Below are 18,581 nucleotides of genomic sequence, written 5' to 3'. Positions count from 1 at the left end.
ATAGGCCTGGTTTTTCGGGAGACAGTGATAATAATGGCAAATACTAATGCTAAAATCTTCTAATGAGTGATAAAAATGGGGTTCTGGAAGAAAGCATCTGTGAGGTGGACCTAAGAGATGACCATGGGTTTCAGTATGAGCAATTATTTACCAATCTCTCGGGTGTGACGTAGGGGTTCAATAACCTTTGGGGGAGGCCGAAATCCTTACTAGTCATCTAAGCAAGAGTTGAGGGAGTTCCCCTTCTCATCATTAAATTTTAGAAATTATGTCCATTAGAAAGAAAGCCACAACTTCTGATTTTATGGTGATAGCTGGACTAAGTAAAAATAATTCAGAAATTATTTTTTTGTGTTACAAACATTAGTCACATTTGAAGTACTATCCATTAATACTGATAAATTGGTTCAAATATTTTTTTCCCTGCACGAAACAACTTTGATACTTGTCCTTTCTGATGCCTTCTATTCTATTTTCACCTCCGAAATGTCATGAAAACGTCTCCCTTTGATCACCCTTTTCTTCCAGGGGAACATAAGGGAATCACTAGGTGCGAGATCTAATGACTAGGGTGGGTGAGGAATCACTGTCATGAGATTTTTTGCCAAAAACGATTTGATGAGGAATCAACAAGCGGGGGATAAATTTCATCGCAATTCCTCTCATTTGCTAATCTTCTACCAAAATTCACTGCACAGATCTCCACGAAAGACTAGATTGTTCAGTGCATTTATCAAAAGTATGCCTCTTATCCTTGTACACCTGGGCACGAATTGTTCCGACGTTTTCATTAGTTCTGGATGTGGAAGGGCGGCCTCAGCATTGAATGTCTTCAATCGACATACTGCAGCATTTGAATCACAAATACCTCTTGTATACTAAGTCTTTTCAAGGTGTGTTCTTTGTAAACTGTAGACAACATATCATCCATGTGCAATGCACTCTCTCCGTGTAGAAAACAAAATTTCAACACTGCACGCTGCAGTCGAATATAAGCCATTACAAATATCAAAGAAGAAAAGAAACTCTCCCAATGAAAACTGTCACATGGGCTCCGTACAACTGTTTCAATCCATGCTGTTTAGCATACTGACTGAGAAACCATGAAATAAAGTCAATGTTGAGGGAGAATCCCAAACTATTAGAGTGATGCGTACATCGATTTCCGTTCGGTTATTTTTGGGTCACCCCTCATACATGGCTTGAAAAATCAGGTTGTTGTTTTGTTGCTCTGTTTGGTTTCCAAAATGACCTTGTAGATTTTTAAAACGGTCAGCAGTATTAAACATTTCGAGGAATTATCGAAAGTGTGTCAATAATTTTTAACATATTCCTCAAAGTTACACCTGAATCATTGAACTTGTTTCACCATTTGCCTTGAAAACTATTCAGAAAAACCTCAAATATATCCATGGTAAGGTATATAGGCTGAGTGTACTTTGTGAGGGTTTAATCATTACTCTTTTGGGTAATTAATGTTGTTTCAGTGAATTTTAATTGGCTTGAATTGGGTAATTTTAATCTCATTCCCATTATGGAATATTTTGATGCAGGTCCTCTTTTAGGAATCGTTAGATTTACATGCATTACATTTACATGAAATATACCCTAATATTAGTTGAAGCAGATAAGAGTAAACTGTGTGAAAGGGTAAACAAAGGATAGGAGCTAGTGGAAACAAAAATATTTATTATAATTTTTATTTTAAGAGTATTTTTACGTATTTATTACACAACAAAAAAGATAATTAGGCTACTCAGGATTCCAATCGTGAGTAGTACCTCTGACACATTTAATCATATTAAGACTTTAACAAATGCAACATGATCTCTGTGCGAATATAATCATACTAATGATATAATTTTTAGCTTCTTGAATAGATAACTTTGTGCAGTGAAAATGTTCGAATTCCAGTCTCAATAAATGCTCTTTTACAAACAAATTTAATAATTAGAATTTAAGAAATATAATTCCAACAAAGAGTGGCAAAAGTGATAATTATTTTGGGGAAAACTTAGATTAAAAATGGATTCAGCTTAGTTAATTAATGCAGACTGTATAATTTCAAATAATTTGGAGCAATTAATCACAAAGTAGAAGCTGAGCCATCCAATACATATTCAGGCGTAAATGCGACAATATATACAAATAGTGATAATAATGTGTATATGGCTAAGAAGTTTTTATTTTACATCATTATAATTCTTTTTATTATAATAAGAATGGCTGGAAAGACTTCACATGGATAACACTATGTTTTGGTTCTTAAGATGAGTACTTTCAGCTCTATTTATGATTATTACATGATTTCCAAGTAATAATAAACCCTTCAAAAAAAATAAACCCTTCAGAATTTTTGCGGAAAAAAGGATTACTTGCAGAAAAATTTTCAGTCCTCACGCTTACAATGATCACTGTCTTTCTTTGTGAACCTAGCAATCGATTCTTGTTTGCTCTTGCATACAAATGTATTAACCTTTTCTGCAGTTCACATGAAATGAGCTGTCTAAACTTGATTAAAATATCTGGTTGAAAATACAATACATATTTTAATCCATTATTTTTACTTGGCAAATAAGTCTCTGATCATAAACTTAACTGCGAAGTTATTTGTAAAAAGGAGACTAGATTAATAAAATGGTTCAACCTTGCTGCCATGAAAAGTAAAATATGTTAACATTTAACATTTTTATCAGTTTCATGGACTCAACTGTGCTGAAATGAATGTGCCATCTGTTCAGGAACACACTGAACTGCGAGCACAATTTTTCATGAGCTTTTTAATGGACTGCTGCCATTGCAATGCAGTGGCATTCCATCTATTGGTATTCCATTTATTTTGTTCCGTGAAATATACATAAATATATTTCTTACTATTGTGAGGATCGCCAGCATCTCTTGCTTTATATGGTCTATCAGTATTAACCATCTTAATCCCTCAATCTTGCAGATCCATATATTTCATCAACTTTCACATTTTTGGTGAAGTATGACAACTTCATGGTTTTTGAAGGAGTGGCATTTAAATTCAATCGGCATTTAATGAATGTAAGAAACTTTAATTGTATCAATTTAACGAAATCCAATAACTTTAAGTGGATGACTTTAAATGGAAATGGTATTATGGACATATGGTGAATTTATGTGAAATTTTTGACTAAGAATTTTCATTTTGTGATTCCTAAAATCAAATACTTGTGAGCCACCTGTCTTGTGAGCCATCAGCTTCAAAATCATCACAATAAAGACTATCTATTCCATTGCATTTAAGCATTCCAGATTTGGAAGCAAATGAAATGGATGCATAAATAAAAATGTCAGTATGTGATGCTCGGAAATACTCCACCAATTCTATAATAGAAGGTATGACAATATGCATAAAATGGTTGCCCTACTACATTTTTTTTTAAATTCATACTTATCACTTTTCAATGAGCATTGATAGTTTTCCACATTTATCTCAAGTAACATAGCCATGCTATGATGGGGGAAGTATAGCGTCCATTTCTGATTCAGCATTCACATACCGCAGACCAGGTGTCGCAGCATGTAATAAGTTCATTCCACCTTCCATTATCCAGCTAAATAAGCTGATCATTCCATCAGTGCAGCAGAATGTTATCCATATCAGGAGAAGATAAAAGAACCCTGAAACTGCACGATCCAGGTAGTACAACCTGAAAAGAATTAGAACAATGACATATTAAGATTTGCTATTAATTCATGAGGGCAGGTTGAGGATAGTCAAAACTGCATTTGCTTGTGGATTAAAGGGTTCCCAAAAAATTCCACGGGTCTCAAAAGAGGGTTTCCATGTACAAGATAATGCCGTCTTATGATATAAAAAAGTTGTAATTGTGGTTCTGCAATGTTTGGCAATACGGGTGGGCCCGCAAGGGGGGGCGCGCACCCCCTCTGCCCCCCATCTGTATTCGCCACTGGCTTGAGCAGGGCATCTGAAAAACACTATCAGTCTTCTTAATTCTTTTATGCTAACCTACATGATTGGCACTGGCCTCTTTAGACTGACTATGCCGCTATAATATGTACCCTGCAACAACCCAGTATAAAAATATATATCCTTATTTTTTATTATTAATAAAAGACACTTTGCTACTTCCACTATATATTTAAAAAATTCCCACAGGTTTTGGCTGTTGCACCATTATCAAGTACATTTTAATTTTTTTTTTGTAATTTTAAAGTTCTATGTACATACATATGTTCTTGATAATGGTGTAACAGCCCACACCAGTTGGAATTTTAAAAATATATTGTGAAAGTAACAAAGTGTCTTTTATTGATAATATGGAGCCCTTCCACCATGTATAGGCTTCAAGTTTTGATTTAAATCCTTATTTTGGGGTAGGCCTGGCTCTCTCGACCCCCACCCTTATAACATACCTGAGGGGACTACTAGTATTAGCTAGGTACTTTCTGTACTGGTTTAGACCCAATGTAGGGCATAACCTTGGTGATGAAAGGCAATTGCTGCTGTTTGGACATTACAGGAATATTTCTCAAATTGTTTTAGATGATTTCTGCCTTTTAGTCTTTCATCTATCTCTAATGTATACTCAGGCTAATGACGAAAATAACAAAAGCTTAAGATGATGAATAATTAGAGGTTGCTTTATTCATTTTAAACAAGGACCCCCCATGATTTTTGTACTTAAATAAATACAAATAATAATATACCTGATTGAGTATCTCAGTCTGCCGCAGCCATGCCCTTGCTCATGATTTGCTTAACTAATTCAGACCACGATATGAGACGACAATAGGGTAGTTTCCTTCATCAAAGAAAACGAAAGGCATTGATTGCGATTTGTTACCCACCATAAGTGTATTCATAACATACAAATTATTTGGTTTTAGAAATACCGGTTTAGACGAATGGCAAGGGTCAATTTTATCCTCATTTGAAAAAGGCCAGATTGGTGCCCATGGGATGCCACTCCACGTGATGTCACAGGGACCTAGTTTCTAAAGGAGTAGATAGGAGTTTTACATTGTCTGAGATAACCAATGCATGCATGAGGCACAGGGCTCAAAGAAACATCTCTTAATAATCACCTATTAAAACTGCCTATGGTCAGAAAGTTTCCTTCGTTTGATAGGATTTTAATAATCCTTATTTAAGCCAAGCGCAACCTGCTAGGAGGGTACTCTACTACCTGCTAGCAGCCTGCGTCGCAGCGGCGCACATATCCTCGCACCAAGATTACCTCCCACAGCGGCAGCAGGAACCAGAATGACGTCGCATAGGCTTTTCCCAGCATTCAAACTTAGCCTTCGCGTTTTTGCGCACTTGAAAATTTTCACTTTTCATTTAACCGCAAAATATACATATTTTCATTTAAAAATCTAAAAGCGTGAAATGCGTACTCCAGGAGTAATAATCTTTTGATTTCGGCAATAAAAAGATAATAGGAAACCACCCTACATATTTTTAAAATAATTTATTCTTTACTTTGCTCATTTTGGGGGATCTTGACTCCTCCCCCCCCATGGATTTTGATAAGAAGGACTGGATACTCAAGAAAATTTCTGTCCACGTGATTGTTGCAATGGGAAAACTCAACCATTCGATAGCGGAGTTGGTGTTTGCCCATGTCTGGACTCGAATAATCCCAGAGGCACAGGAAAAAAATTTATTCCTGAGGTAAGCATAAAATTAGGTACAGCGCCATTCCCTGGAAAAATCTTAGTGATTTTTGCTGAAGAACGGTCATCCCCTCTCCATAGCGGGTGGATAGGGAAGGAAAATGAGCTGGAGAGTAAATGATCAAAAATTAATTTTAAAAATCAGATATTGGACTTTAACTTTTGAATGGTGTTGTTTTTGTAAAAAGCAAGAATGGCAGTTATAATGGTGGGGTTTTAATTTTATTATTTGAACCAAAAGTTGCAAAAATGGCACCATATTTAAAGATAGCTGCTATGATTTGGCAAGCACCTATTTTAATGCTAATATTGTGGTGTTGTTCAATATGCTATTAGGGTGCCTAAATCATTAATCATTTAAAAATATATTTAAAAACTACTTTTGGCCATTTTATAACAGTTTACTGTGGAAATTTGGATATTTTCCCTGAACTGAAATTTCAGTTTTGATCATGCTGATATTCATGGTAATCCTAACAAGGATTGTAATTAGTATCAGCATTTATAAGTTATTAATTAGCACTTTCATATTCCTTATTATTCCATTCGGCTTAATGCATTGCTGAATTTCATAGATACATTTGCGTATCAATCTATTTTTTTTATTCAGCTCTGTATGCAATCAATTACAACAATATGTACTGCAGTGAAATTCAGTTATGATTATCAGTTATAGAATGATTGATCTTTCTTAAGTACATATAATAATTTGGTTACATGTACCTAATTTGTTTATAAAGTCTACGAGCTTTGAAAAATGCTTACGGGTGTTTGAAATGTTCACCTAGGTAACAAAATGTTCATATTGACTTGAGTGAGAAAGTATGCATGGATTAAAATTGTTGCAGTACCACTGGAAAACATTAAGAAGTCTAAGGCAGTGGCGGCACGTGCGTATACGCATGTTAGCAAGTGCACACCCAAAGATGAATAAATTATAAAAGAAAACTATTCCTTTGCAATGCGAAGGATAAAAGTACTGTCTGCATATGCAAGAAACATGAGCCTCCGAACGCTACAGCTATCATCTTTTCGAATTCACCACTCTACAAGTGTGCGATCCCGTGGCATCGTGCCGGGCACATTTTCGGTCTGTGCGATTGCTTGATGGAGCTCTGGCGGGACGAGGTAAGTGGGGGGGTATGTGCTGTTCATAGGGGAGATGGGAGCAGACTCAAAACCAAGCGAGTGCGCACGCGCATGTTTTCGGTGACTGACTAGCAGGTAGTGTAGTGGTGTAGCCGCCACCTACACTACCTGCGCCCAGGATCCTAGTCCGTCTACAGAGCCATCTGTATAGCCGTTTTCTACACTACTTCCTCATAGGGTGTAGGGAAAAGAGAATGAATTTCAACTACTGTCACTTGTAAAGGTGTGCTGAGAATAATTATTTTCATACATGCTAATATTATTTCTGCTCATGCAATTTTAAGGGTAGAGTGTACCAGTGATATGTTTTGCTTGCTATGTATTCTATTACGACGAAATATGACGCTCATGGATTAGGATTAACATAATATAATTAAATCATCCTATATCTGCTCTAATGCACACCCTAGATAAATTACCACCAGCCGCCACTGGTCTAAGGTATTTGTTTTTCCCTGTAAAAATAAAACATTATATGTGTAATACACATTTTCTCACTGAATTCATTATGTATGCAATGCATCCCATTGCCAACCATCCACTCTGCCATCTAACATATGAATTCCAGCGGTGACATTAATGCAGACAAGTTTTAATACACTGAGGATAGGGAGGTTCACAAGCATGGGCACCCTTTTCGTCTCAGCAATACATGCTGCATTTAATTAAGTGACTATGATGAGGCACAATCATCTCTTTGTTTTATAAAGAGGAATACAAAATTTCATTCACCATTTCAAAAAATAGAATTAATGTGGTTGAAGTAGATAGTGGTGCAGCAAGATAAAATCCCCCCCAGAGCTCAGAGAAACTTTTAAGTGTAATCCATTTTACTTCATTTGATTAATATAGGTACTTATAGAAGAGGGTAAGGATTAATAAAATATCCCTCAGAAAGCCATCAAACTCACCATTTTGAACCATTTACCTTAACAAAATTCTGGGGGAGGGCCCCTGCACCTACACTTATCCTGGCGGGTATACCACACACACCCCAGGTCTATTTGCACCTAAAACCCCCCCCCTAGCCTTAATTCCTAGCTGCGCCCCTGGAAGTAGAATTATAAATATTGATGATGTATAAAAATACCTTCTCAAGTGTTTTCGAGCTTTGGGTATGGTGGAAAGATCTTCATGCAAGCAGAATTGCCTTGTTCCAAGAACTGTTCCACGGATGTATGGGTTCCAATCCACTGCAGTCATATCGATGGGGAAGATGTTTTTGTCTTGGGATGTCATGTCCTTCCACAAAGATAGAAAATTGGTGTTCTCAAAAACCCACTCCTTGGTGGTGTAGTACTGTAGAATTTCCAGGCCTCCTTGAATGCGATTCTGAATTCTAACCATGCTGCAAAAATGAGAAGTGTACATGAGCATGCTGTAAAAACAATAGGTTTTTAGTCTCCTGAAGATAGTTATAGCTCTGTGAGAAAATTTATTCTTCACATAATTCATTTCCATGATTGTATTATGTGTATTCAGAATTTTCGGACCCACAAGAAATAGAAAGATAAATTATTACTCAATGAAAATAGAAATTCAGCCGAATTAAAATTTTAAAGTTGACCTATTTGCTTATTTATATATGATTCATATGCAAGGAAAAGAACAAAAACAATTACATAATTTAAAGAATGTTGGCAACTTGATTTTGCTTCAGGAGTCTTTGGCACTTGCACAAAATAGGAATACATTTTTATTAACTTATTATTCTTGGTATTTTATGGTTTCAGGAAAAATAATGCTGTGTATCATTATTATAAAAAAGTGTAGGCATTAATTAGTGCAATATATTCAGCTCTCTCATGTGAGAAGAATATCACTGGGAGCATAGGCGGATCCGGGGGGGGGCACGGGGGCATGTGCCCCCCCCAGACCCTCAAAAATATGCATGATTTTTAATACGGTCCCATTATCATTGCGTTAGTTTTGTATTACGAGGTATCCTTGTGCCCCACCCAGAACAAAATCCTGGATACGGCCTTGCTTGTGCCCCTCCCAGAAAAAAATCCTGGATCCGCCCCTGACTGGGAGTTAACTTTTGTCTTTGAAAATTCACAATATTCGGGATTGTGCTTAGAGTCAAAATTGCAGGTGAAACCTAAGATTGGTGTAATGTAGTAGCACTCCACTCAGCATTCATATCACTCAGCATAGGGGGGGGTTGCCATCCCAGGCTATCCGGTCCCCCCACAAGGCATATTCTTAGTTATATCAGTGCCAAGAATTATTGATGATGCTGAGGGTATGGAGTGCCTGCATTACAGAACTTCTCCCTACAACTGGGTCAGCTCTGGGAGGTCTTGTCCTTGAATTAATTTCCACACTTTAAGTTCTTCACACTTCCCAAGTATGCATGATGCATGCACATGCATAACATCAACCTTGAGCTGTTACCTGCTCTCCCCAAAATATCAGGTATAACACAAACTCATATATTAGGTATGTTTAGGGCACCTGCAGAACCTTGACTACTGAAATACATGTACTCAGAACAATTGAAATTTGCTAGCAGTGTCATCACTTCACTGATTTAAAACTTGTATTCTTAAAGGTATTTTTAATAAAATATCTACTGAGTAATTTTCATTCATAATGCACATGCATTAACCTTATGTATAGTAAGCATCAAATTACTAAGAAAATTTTGCAAATATACAATGCGCAAGCCATCCATAATACTTCAGAATTTTGGGAACCATCTCCTGAGATCTGATTTCTTTGAAATACTTACAAAGGTTTCTTTCCACATATAGTAATAAGGAAGTCCAGTAGATAGGCAGGGAAGTAGTGGAAGAGAATAACACATAAGTCATGCATCGTCTTGTTTGACTTGATGCTACCATCAGGGAACCAAATGGCATTCTCCAGAGGGTTTTCATACAGATGCTTCCTTCCATACTCCAGCATATCCCCCCAGCTGACTGGGTTCACGCCAGACTCTGTTACATTGACTACATAAGGCTTCCCTTTAAGGCTGTAAAGGAATGACAAAAGATTCAATAAATAAAAATACCACTAATAGCTGAGAGAATCTTATTGTGAAGAATATGTCACAAAATATGCACATTAGCATGGTTCTTTTCCGGAATGAAAAATTTCAAGTCAGCTGGCATTATCAGTGCACTGGTAGAGTATTCCTGTAAGAAAAACAAGTAGGTCCAGAAGAAAAACATATCAACATTAGCCATGCCCTTGCTTCACTAGCTGCAATCCCTATACCAAGTGGCACTCGCACTTTGTATAGGTACATGGGGAAATTGGCCTGCCCGAACACTGCTTGGGTATTATGCAAGTGTCGATAAACTAGAACTCTTAATGATGTCGCCAATTCATGAAAGAGAGTGGAAATTTCTGTTTTTTTAACCTTATGTCAAAAAGGTTGAATGAAAAAAATTTTCTTTTCATAATGATTTATCTTTGCCTTACATAAACTCAAATCTTATATTGCAAAAATTTACAATTCGGGAAAGTAAAGCTTCCAATTTATCACCTTATTATAGGTAGGTATCCTATATCATCTATGTTTCTCGAAATTCCACTCTCTCACCAAAATATATGTCTTAATATTTCTCTGACCCCAATTGAGGGCTAATAGTCAACTTCATAATTCAAACAGATTAGCAGTGCCCTGTTTACAATTCAAAGGAATCTAATTCATTCCGTTACAGTCAGTTGATATGGAATGAGTCTTAGCTAATGACTAATGAGATTCAATGACAAATTGAAGTGTCACTGAAATAAGTAGTGGTAAAATTCTACACTGGTAATGAGATTCTTTTTCAATGACATTCAATAAAGGACAGGTAAAATAATTCTTATTGCCATGGATTGAGAAAGTGCTGAGGTTATTGATGGTGTTTGGCATTCACTCCACATCACTGCAAAAAATGAATGGAATTATACAAGGACTATTATTATTCCCCATTTGGCACCTACATATGTTCAACTCAACACTTAGAAAATATTTCTATATCTGGTGTTAACACTTTCGCTGCAGCGGATGCACCGGTGCGTCCTGCTCAAACTATTGTGCTGAGCCTACCACCCGTTTTCAAATGCCCCCAGAATCAGCCGAGAACGTCTTGGGTGCTCCAAATGACGTCTTGCTGCTCTATTACACTCCGTACTATTCAGAATTGGCCGCCGTTTCTAGGAATCACATTTCATTTTTTATCTAACTACTTTTTCATCTTTTTTGCATGTTTTCATAATTTTTAGGGTATTTTCATTTTTCTGAACTTAATCGTCTTGAAATCGGATAGAAATGTGTCTCGTATGCATTCAAAACTCTTCTGAATATTATTTCCGTCAATTAAAGTGTTATATTTAGTTTATTTGTATATTAACAGTGGAAATGTGTAAATATATCTGAAGATAGCAAAAATACGTGAACACATTGGTTTTTCCCATCACATTAGATGGCTGAGGAACCAGTGGCATAAACATCTAGTTCCACAGGAACGCAATGAAAAAAGAGCTCAATATCCTAAGAATAATGAGAAGAAAAAGGCTAATTAAGCTTACCCAGTGATCCATTATACAAAATATGACCCTTGCATGATACATTCCATATAAGTATGAGTGAAGTGTACAACACGGAAAGGGCTGTGACTCTAGACGAATCCATGGTTCTATACAAGTTACGTTATCCACGGTTACTATTTAAACCATTCACTCCTAACAAGCGTCACAAATATGAAATAAAATTGTATACAATCACTGAACCATGCGGTTTAGTTTTGGATTGCTTAATATATTGTGACACCGAGGATAAAGAAGTGGGGGGTGCATGGAACACAGAGAAAGTGACTCATAAATGATTGGAAAATTTTAAAAATAAGGGGCACGCTGTGTACATCGATATCTGTTACGACAGCGTGAACCTTTGCCATTTTCTGGTTAAAGAGAAAACATACGGTACAGATATTCTGCAAATGAAGAGGAAAAATAACCCAGATATATTTTTTTTAAATTAGAGAAGGGTGAATGTGTGGCTCGCTACAATATAATGGGGGTGTGCGTTTGGAAATGGAGGATAAAAGAGATGTGAAGATAATTTCGTCCGAGTATGGATGCGATTTTGTGAGCAGGCGGGGAAGGGTTTCAACTAAGCCCAGCATGGTGGACGCTTACAATAAACATGGTGGAGGCATACAATAAACTTACAGTAAACATAGACAAGACAGATCAATTGTTGTCTTATTATCTTTGCGAAACGAAAACTCTCCGTTGGTACCTAAAGTTGAGAATATACTTTATTCAGATAATTATGATTCATTCGTTCATTCTATAACATAGACTTAGTGGGAAACGTCTAAATTTGTTAGAATTCCACGATGAAATAATGAAATTATTGCTAAATGTCCAATCTGAGGCAATGCCGTCAATGACTTCCCCTAAGCATATTCACTCATCACATAATTTGGAAATGAAAAGAAAAGAAAGATAGAAGTGCAGAATATATGCCAAGAATAGATTGAGGAAAGAAGTTAGCACTTACTATCCAGATTGCCCGTAAAAAACGGGCTTATGCTTGGACCCATGCTTCAGGATATTCCATACTTACGAATGATACAACGTACCCAGTGAGAAATGGGTGGTGGAATCCACGTGGAACCCACGTGGAGAATTAACGTGGATACCACGTGTTTTTGGTCGTGGAATCAACGTGGAACCCACGTGGAAATTTGGTGGAAAAATTAAAACAGCAGTTGGTGCTGTCCTAAAACCATTAAAACCTCAACCACTCTATATCTAAACCTTCTATATATGTGTCTACGATTTTTCATGTGCTCTCATGGCTGCCTTTCCACGAATTATATAAAAATAGAATGTGCGATACATTTTCACATAACTAGCGTGGTTTCAGGATGATAAATGACGCAATGTCACCAGAGAGTTAAGTTCCACAAATTAGAAATTCTGTTTAACATTTTATGCTAATCACCACAAATCCACTTGAAATCAACGTGGATTCCACGTGGGTCCAACCACTCAATATCCACCACCACCAAATATCCACCACTCAACGTGGATTCCACGTGGGTTCCACGTGGATTCCACCACCCATTTCTCACTGGGTAGAGATACAAATCGTCTGATTTCTCGTCAGTTTACTTTTCTTCGAATGAATTGATGAAGAAAATTTTTGATACTATTTTCCCATACAAGAATTGACGATGTTGACTCAATGATCTCCGACGATTCCTTTTTTTCCTCAGTTGTCGAATTTCTATAGGATTCAATTCAGCAGCCATTATCTTTGGTTTCGTCCTCTTGTCTCTCAAAATAATTCTTCATTAGGGGGAACCTTATGCTCCTTTTTCCACACGCACGCAAAAAATATCGCATAATTTCAAATTTTCTTTTAAAAATGTTTGAGTTTTGTACTTCCCTGTAATAAAACCCAACTTTTGGCATACTCGCATTTTCCCTAAGTTTTAGTACTTCCTGCGGTACCGCTATATCCATTTAGTCACACACATAATGGAAGAGAAGTGTGTCAGCATTGCTTGTACGCCTTTATAGCCACTCCAGTGGCCTCTTCATAGACCGTAGGCTTCTTTCCTGCGTTCTTGGATCTAAAAATATTTCATCACTTCTCTAAAAGCTGTTAACATCGATTTGTTTAATGCCGACGAGGCGCAAAATAAGAGACAAGTTGTCTCACTACGCATCCTTTTTTACCTTCTACCATCTTCCGATTTATATTATCAAAGATGAACCCTCCTAGTAGCACACGCGGGATGAATTTTGATGTATTCGAGGCGTGGGAGGGGGAGAAGGGAGCGGGGAGGGGAAAGGATCGGCCAGCCGATCTTGTATCCGCGACGCTGCGTGGGCGTTGGAATATTTCATCGCGGACGCTGACTAAAATTAGGCATTTTGTGGCTAAACGGTGGCAGATACGTCAAAATGCACAAAATTTTCGCCCGACAAGAGCAGTAACTCGGCAAAATCTATAGGAAATGACCATAAAATATTACATTTTTAGAATTTTGACCCTCCCCCCCTAAATCGCATTTGAGCGAGGGTCAGGGGTTCACCTAGAGGTCTCAAATTTTTCAGGCCTTATTTTTGATCGGTCCCACAACTTTTTTTCATTGGGCCAGATGGATTTGAAAAACATCGATTTTTACGATCCGCCCTAGTGTACATGCCTTCCATTCCATTTAATTCAACTGTCTTTTGACATTAATGCAAGATGGACAGGGGTTTCTCTCATACCTTAAGGGATAATTACCCTTGACTTTGATGGGTACTCTTTCATATATGTACTAATTTTTTTTCAATTTATTGAAATATAAGAACATTTATAACCATTCATAAATTCATGTAACATTACGCTTTCTTATATCCTCACAAATATGAAATTAGTTATCAACAATAAATTTTTCTGCTCCAAATTTTATAAAATGCATGAAGTACCATTATCAAAGAAAGGTAAAATTTATCTTTGACTACATCCACATTAACACACGTATTCATGTGCTCTATTTTCTTTGAATTAGTATCTATTTTCATTAAACTTATGGGTGGCATTGCAGAAGAAATACCAAAATTGATGTCATATCATAAACATAGCTGTAAATAGCAAATTATCTGAAATATACCTGTGACCTGTGCTTAAATAGCAAATAAAGTTAGTAATACTGATGCTGCTAAGTGCCAAGATTTTGTCACCCAGTAATAGTGTTTGGTGTCAACATGAAAAGGAAAAAAATATATAAACTCTGCACATGCTAAATTTACGTCATGAAGCGTTAAACCTCGAGTCCTGAGTGCACGGATGACAGATAATCCCAAGCTCAATAGATAGAGGAGAAAGTTGCAATGGCTACAATTACTAGTTAGTTACAATGGCTACAACATTTCTCAAGGTAACCTTGTCTCTTTGGCTTGTTCTGGTCGGAAGTCGAGTAGGAGAGAGGAGATGCCGCATGTTAGGATAAAATGTTGCTTTTCTGGGATAGAAATCAGGAAGGCAGTGGGCTCATTTGAGTATTTTTCTGGTGGAGATCATACAGTTTCTTTGCTTTCAGAAGTATCGGAAAGTTATCAGAAATTTAAGCTCAAAAGTTATAGCAAGTGACTTTATAATTGTATCTTCCTTGTCTTTTCCTGGGGGTGTTTTCTGTATTCCATTGCTTGAGAGAAAAGTGTTAAAAATAATTCTCTTTACCAGATCATATTCTAAAATTATGAGAAAAAGCTAACGTAAGGAATGATGAAATAATTTTCCTCTGAAATGCTGCTCATAATGACTCAAGACCTGAAGTTATAATTTTTTAGAGATCAAAGAAAGAAGAAGAAAGTTTAAGAAGAAGAAACTTATGAAACACATGAATTTGTTGAAAAAATTACCGAGGATAGCAAATCCTGAACCTGAGAAATCACTTTCCTCATTAAAAGTCTCTGGCATGAAAGAGTTTTCTTACTACTGCAAATAGAAGTAGGAGTTGACCTATGCACCTAATAGAAAAGTAAGTTGTCACCAGAGGCTTGACATATCACTCTTTACTTACTTAGTATTTCCAACTTTCCAAGCAATGGCTAGTAGTGCATTAATTGCAATATCTACAGGTATGATATCTGCAAGGTACTCAGCTTTGCAGTGCATGGAGCGGATGACTCCTTTTCCAGCTCCAACAAGCAAGCCAGTTGGTCCATGTAATGTCTCCACCCATCCAGGAATGGGCTCTTCCCATGCAGCAGTTACTAAGAGAAAGAAAAGAATCTTCATTAGAAGGTTCACTATCTTAAATTCATATCCATAATACTGTGTGTTTCTAATTTCTATCTCAATATCATGTGATGCTCAAGATTCAGGCTATTTAGCCACAGGGAAACTCTCCTGCTATGCAGCTTGTCGGTTTCAGATGCATAAGGCCTGCTTGTGGCCAATCTTTTAATTCCAACACACAACTCTGAGTGAAATCAAGTTCTTTTTACAGTACACATGGAAAAATCTAGTTTCCCTTCATAGATATGTTTCATTTCCCATAGTAAAACTTGGAAATGGGAATTTTCGGCAGTCTAGAAATCATACTACATATTTCAGTACACATTTTTGGAAGAATGGGGTCCAACTTCTGAGTGAGTGGAAAAAAATTGGAAATTTTGAAGATGGGTCTGTGTGAGGGGATATTTGGACAGAAAAATGAGGGTGAATAGGGAGGGATAGGAGACCTGAGTGAGTAGAGTATGTGTTTCCCCATCCTTTCACGGTATCTGCCCCTGAACTAATTGCTACACATACTTGAATCCATCGATTACATAAAATGTTACAGCAACTGAGAGATAACTTTAAATCTCTCAGAATTTGGACATCCCACATGAAATAATTACTTGAATCATTTGATACCTAGAAAAAGTGAGATGTCTTGTGTCAAATGATTCCAAATCTTGAATCTAGAGAACACTAAGTAAAAGCTGAACTTTTATCACTTTCACCTGGGTGATTATTCAAATGAAAAGATCAATCCTATCCCTCCAAAGTCACCTGTAACCAACTGCAAAATATTTTACCTCTTCCACAAAATTTCAATATCCCCTCTCCCCAGTAGAAGACTTATTTTTTTGCGTGGTGCACTGCCACCAAGGCATGTGACATGGAAATCATTGCCAGATAAGGTATTTCATATTAATCATTACACTGTAAATTATTCCCACCCAGAAGGCCCAGGTTCAAATCATGGTGGTGGCAGACATTTTTCAAAGACTCCCCGAACTCCACTTGGCTGCCTTTTGGGGGACACTTCAAGTTATATGGCACTCCATTCCTCAGATGGGATGTTCAGCTATGGTTCCATTGGTATCCTTTGATAAGAGCAGGCTAATGACGATGCCGGGTTTCTCTCCATCCTTTCCCCCCTCCCTCATGGTGCCAATGACCTCAGCTGTTAGTCGCCTCCTCCAAATATCGTACTTACCATGCACTGTAAATGTTAGACTGTTCACATTCACGCCTTTTTCATGTTCCCCTTAATGCAGTAGAAACATGGTACTTAATTGACTATGAAGAAGTGGACTAATTCCAGGGGAGAAACAAGGTCATTGTTTTGGGGGAGGGCTCATCACTTCCCGCAGTATGTATCTTGGTGGTATGCAAAAAACCTTGCAGGAATGATGTGTCTAAGGTCTGATATGCATAGACAAGAGGCTTCTAGACATTCATCAATTATTTTTAGATATTATTTTGTTGAGGTGGCGGAACAATAACGTAAAAGTCAAAAATGGCAAAAGTAACTTACATCACTCAATTATAGTATAGAGTTGGATATATTTAATTTTAACTTTAATTATAGCATCTATTTCCTATAGTAAATATCAACCATGCCTGCATTACCACTTACCAATTGAAGGTCTCGCAATCGCTATAGGCATTTCAGCACTATATTCTGTGACCAGCTTTTCACTAATATTTTTTGAATAGGCATAGGTATTTGGTAGGTTCCCAATCAATCTGAAAGAAATAAATTGATTATTTATTGATCCAGGAGGAAACCTTTTCTTAGCCCATAATGTTTTGAGGTAGATGCAAAACTGCAAGGGTAAAATTATAGAATATATTCGAAAAAAAAAAACTCCTGAATCATATGATTCATTCTCACATAAATGGATGTGCTGACAATGAGTGTGGTACATTGGACCTTGCACCCATCACTTTCATGGGCACATTTATATAGGTATGTTAGAGAGCAAAGGAATAAAGGAATACAGGCAAAGGCAGTGTTAAATACATACATACATAATACATACTATGTAATTAGTTCTAAAGATAGAGGTACTTCAGGGTTTAAGTATGCCCTTAATTTTTACTCATTGGACTAGGTAAAGAATGAGCTCTTTCCATATTTAGTTAGAATTTTATTTTTCACAAAATAAACATGCAAATTTAAAACACGTGGGAATGGCAAAAATCAAGAAATTTGTGCAAAACAGCCCATTTACTGCATGAAATATTCTGCTAGGCACAGGATCCATTGTGTTAAAGTTTGACAGCAAGTTAAGTTCTATTTTACATGGCTTAAGCAGCTCTCTGTCTACTAAATAATTGGAATAAAAAAATGGTACATATCTATGAAAAGGGAAAAATAGCCATGAAGGTCATATCTATTGGAACTTACATGGGTGTGATAAGTTTGACTGCATCATCTGGAAGCCATTGCATTGATGGAAGAAGTTTGTGGGGGTCATGTGGAGGTTCATAGGTAATTTCTTCTAAGACTTTTTGCTCACAATGGCAGTAGGCTGTGGATACATGAACGAATGCCTGAAAAGGAAAAGCAATGGTTACATGATGAGCTACATTTAAAAAAATCCCTAACTTCCTGCTAGCTAGATTCAAGTAATGAATCTTCACCTGAAAGGCCTTTTGAAGAGAGGATTATATAAGGAGGTTGTAAATATCTAGAGGGAGCACCACTGGTTTCGAAGGTGGAGCAAAGTGTGGCCAGAATGGGTGTGCAAGGGTAGGACAAGAGACAGAGGGCTCATGCTTGGTGGGTGGCCCCGAGTTTGATACAACCCTGGAATGATCTGATTGGGGGAGGGGTTAGATTTTACTGGAGGTTGAGCTACAGAACCTGAGAGAACCTTATGATTATTGCACTGGCCAGATATTATAATTGACTAAAAAAATAAATTTTACTCCATCAGTCATGACATAATACCCATCAGCTCAGTGGCAATGGATATAACCATGAAATTTTTTATTTTTTGAATGAGTTCATTTCATCTTGGTGAGCTATTACTGTTCG

General features: G+C 37.0%; 1 protein-coding gene across 2 annotated transcripts in view; it reads right to left on the bottom strand.

Moving 5' to 3' along the window:
* Positions 1–1,686: 1,686 nt before the first annotated feature.
* LOC124153782 (putative fatty acyl-CoA reductase CG5065) overlaps positions 1,687–18,581 on the bottom strand; it is a 72,837-nt gene continuing 55,942 nt past the window's right edge. For both annotated transcript variants that reach the window (XM_046527138.1, XM_046527139.1), the window contains exons 4-9: positions 17,949–18,094; positions 17,175–17,284; positions 15,345–15,537; positions 9,551–9,793; positions 7,907–8,164; positions 1,687–3,677 (exon numbers count right to left, since the gene is read on the bottom strand). In XM_046527138.1, the coding sequence (XP_046383094.1) occupies positions 3,479–3,677; positions 7,907–8,164; positions 9,551–9,793; positions 15,345–15,537; positions 17,175–17,284; positions 17,949–18,094 (1,149 nt within the window). In that variant the 3' untranslated portion in view covers positions 1,687–3,478. The remainder of the gene's footprint in view (positions 3,678–7,906; positions 8,165–9,550; positions 9,794–15,344; positions 15,538–17,174; positions 17,285–17,948; positions 18,095–18,581) is intronic.

Source organism: Ischnura elegans, chromosome 2 (genome assembly GCF_921293095.1).
Source record: "Ischnura elegans chromosome 2, ioIscEleg1.1, whole genome shotgun sequence".
In the NCBI taxonomy this organism is placed as follows: domain Eukaryota; kingdom Metazoa; phylum Arthropoda; class Insecta; order Odonata; family Coenagrionidae; genus Ischnura; species Ischnura elegans.
The sequence above is the reverse complement of the archived record's forward strand: the minus strand, read 5'-3'. Positions and strand labels throughout refer to the sequence as shown.